Here is a 3,869-nt window from a genome sequence, read left to right as displayed (position 1 = left end):
AACCCTTTCACAAACGTTGGTTTCCAGAACGTTACGGTCCCCAAATTAATATTCCTTTCAAAGGTCATGATGAATTTACGAGTAGTTTTGAAACACCTAAGTTGAGAGAGAGACTGTTCCACTTTACTGCAGATTCTATTGCAAAATTGAAAGCAATTGGCAATAAGGAATATATAAACGAAATATCGTCATCCCAATCTTTATCAGCACGTGTTTGGAGATGTGTGACCCGCGCGCGCGAACTAACAAATGATAAAAAAGTTAGTTGTAAATTAGCCATAAACAATCGATATTGTGAGTACACCGTTACAACCAGGTTTTACACAGAACAAAGTCAGAAAAAAGTAACTATACAACAACGCACAATTCCTAATCAAGTCAACAGAGGAGGCACAATTGGTTTGCCGATATTCCTTTTCCATCTGCTTGTTCATCGTCTCTGCACCTCAACCAGTAAAAGAAATTCCAGTATCTTTTTTAACAAAGTTTAAATTTTGAAATTTGAAATCATGTTTACCATGATCTATTTCCCGGAAATACGGGAGCATAAGTTTGTTCACAAAAATGAAGAGTGAATCTTATAGCTGCTTTTTTAAATGAGAGGATGAAAAGTAGTGGAGATAGATGGTCATGTTGATACTCAATTATGAGTAAATATCAAACTTGGGTTGGAATTAGTTTTCTAATTATTCATATAAAACATATAAGAGATGCTTTATCGTATACTTCATTGGGGAAACTAAATAGTCAAATAAGTGTAATATGAACACAAAAAATAAATATAAAATTTTGATTATTATTATGATTTACATAAGGTTAATTTATCAAAGATATTATCATTATATCAATTTATTGCTTTTGACAGGTTTTCAGCGACCATCTAAATATCAATATTCAAACTCGAAAAAGAGACGGATGATAAACACAGCACACCTCACATCACATTGTACCACTCTATCTAACCACCAACCACAGGTTATTTTTCCATTAATTTATTCCGGCGGCGAAGACCATTCACTAACTTTGACTTATAAAGCGATTACTCCAATAATAACATTCAAGTTCATAAAAGCAGAGCCAAACAAAACAAACCCCTAAGCTCTCTGCAACAAAATTTTAATTTTTGTGTTAGTCATTGGAACGATGACATCCTCGGCTGTCCAACGAGTTTCAGAATGTTTTATCAAACCAATAAACCCCATTCACGAATCAAACCATATATGTTATCTGACTACTTGGGATATTGCCATGTCTTCTATGCACTACATTCAAAAGGGCCTATTATTCAAAAAGCCAACACCACCAAATAACCAACAAAATTTCATCAATAACTTATTAGAGAAACTCAAACACTCCCTCTCTATCGCCCTCTTCCATTTCTACCCTCTATCTGGTCATCTTGTCACACACAAAACTCAAGACCCTCCAGCTTATAACATTTTTGTTGACTGCAGTAACAATAACTCCGGAGCTAAATTCATCTATGCAACTTTAAACATGACTGTATCTGATATCCTCACTCCGATTCATGTTCCACCGATTGTTGAATCGTTTTTTGATCTCAACAAAATAGTCAATCACGACGGTCACACCATGCCTTTGTTGTCCATCCAAATCACTGAGTTATTAGATGGTGTTTTCATAGGTTGTTCCATGAACCACCATATTGCAGATGGAACTTCTTATTGGAATTTCTTTAATACATGGTCTGAAATATTTCAAGCTGAAGACCATGGTGTTCCTATTTCACACCAACCCTTTCACAATCGTTGGTTTCCAAATGGTTATGGCCCACTAATCAATCTTCCATTCAAACATCACGATGAGTTTATAAGCAGATTTGAAAAACCCGAGTTAAGAGAGAGATTTTTCCACTTTACAACAGAGTCTATTGCAAAACTGAAAGCAAAAGCCAATATAGAATCTAATACAAACAAAATATCTTCATTTCAATCCTTATCAGCACATGTTTGGAGATGTGTAACACGTGCACGCGGTTTAGCAAAGGATCGAAAAACAAGCTGTCAATTAGCCATAAACAATCGACCGAGAATGGAGCCGCAATTACCAGAAGAGTACTTTGGGAGCTGTATTAATACGGTGAGTGCAGAAGCGAGTGTTGGGGAATTGGTTGAGAATGATTTAGGATGGGCAGCATGGAAGGTGCATGTTGCTGTTGTTGAATACGATGACATAAAGGTGCGGAAGATAGTGAAAGAATGGTTAGAGTGTCCTGTAATATTCCAAGTTAAGCGTCACTTTGATCCCTTAAGTGTTGCGATGATAAGTTCGCCTAGGTTTAATATGTATGGGAATGAATTTGGAATGGGGAAAGCTGTGGCGGTTTTGAGTGGATATGCAAACAAATGTGATGGGAATGTCACGGCATACGAGGGCCGGGAAGGAGGTGGAAGTAGTGATTTGGAAATTTGTCTTTCTCATGATGCAATGACAAATTTGGAATTGGATGAGACCTTCCTTAGTACCGTTTCTTTCACCAATCCCTTTTATGTATCTTCGTCATAAGAACATAATATCATGTTTGACTAAATTTTTTATTTTCATTGTAAAGATTTTATCCATTCTTTACAATAATTTAATGGTCTTCAAAGAACTAGTTACTCTTATCCATATCAAGCACCGAAACAAAATATAACTATTAGGGCTAAAGTCTCTTCTTAAAGAATAATATATTATGAATAAAGTTCATTCAAGTGTCTATTGTGATAACGAAAGTGTTGTTATGCTTGCGTCAAACTCAATTCTTCATTTGAGAACTAAGCTTTTTGAGTTTGATCATTACTTCTTTCGTGAGAAAATTCAACGCAATGAATTAGATGTTCATCATGTCTCTTCTGCTAACCAAATTGTTGTCGTCTAGATTAAACTAGCTCAAACTACGATTTTTTACTAAGTGTCATCTCAAACTTAGAGTTCATGATTATTCCCCCATGAGTTCGTAAGGGTATAAAGGAAACTAAGTCTATGTTTCCTTGAGTAAGTTATGTTAGTTACTAACTAAGTCATAAGTATGTTATCCTAGCAATTAGTTCAATAACTAATTGAACTTTATTATAGTGTGTGTATATATATATATATATATATATACACACATACATACACGTAATCACTTTGTAAATGCAAACTATTCAATTGATGAAATAATATGAGGTAATTCAGTAAACTTTGTGTCCTTAAGTCCTAGCTCAATTGACAAATGTCGTATTATTAGGTTGAATATCTTGTCCTGGGTTCGAATTTAGGACTGCATAATTGTGTGAGTTAATTATGATAGAGTTTAACATCTCTTCTAAATAAATAAAAAATATCAATAAAAAATATCAATGAGAAATTTGGAATTGGATGATAATTTAATCTATACAGTTTCTCAGTGACCAATTTGTTGGATATTGTGTTGATAGTATGTTTCAAATCTTGAACAACAAGATGAAATTGTCAATGATGAATGTCGCACATATAAATTTCAAATCATGTGTATCATAATAAGCTTTATGTTCGATTCGTCCGACCTATGTATATTGGATACAAACGGGCTAACTGATGAATTCTATTCAGGATACTTTAAAATCCTTTATATAAATTGCACTCTCACATCAAACACATCAATCATCGATATTTTATAGAATAAAATCTCCTCAATTACTCTTTTACACTAGAAAAAAGAAAAAATGATTTAACAATAAATCAAATAAAGTTTAGATTCATACAAATATAAATTTCAAACGATATTTATATCTATGATAATTTTATTTATAAAAAAACTCATATTAATTGATGAGAAGTAACAACTCTTGAAATTTTTGTTGTTGTGATAATTCGATTATATATCATAAATATTCAAAAAATAA

At 33.2% G+C, this 3,869-nt stretch overlaps 1 protein-coding gene across 1 annotated transcript; it reads left to right on the top strand.

Moving 5' to 3' along the window:
- LOC101513706 (uncharacterized acetyltransferase At3g50280) lies at positions 1 to 2,614 on the top strand. Its single transcript, XM_004501502.4, has one exon. It carries the CDS (start codon positions 1,144 to 1,146, stop codon positions 2,524 to 2,526), a length of 1,383 nt encoding a protein of 460 aa, XP_004501559.1. The 5' UTR covers positions 1 to 1,143; the 3' UTR covers positions 2,527 to 2,614.
- The last annotated feature ends 1,255 nt before the right edge of the window (positions 2,615 to 3,869 follow it).

The sequence above is a fragment of the Cicer arietinum genome, chromosome 5, assembly GCF_000331145.2.
Source record: "Cicer arietinum cultivar CDC Frontier isolate Library 1 chromosome 5, Cicar.CDCFrontier_v2.0, whole genome shotgun sequence".
NCBI lineage: Eukaryota > Viridiplantae > Streptophyta > Magnoliopsida > Fabales > Fabaceae > Cicer > Cicer arietinum.
The sequence above is the reverse complement of the archived record's forward strand: the minus strand, read 5'-3'. Positions and strand labels throughout refer to the sequence as shown.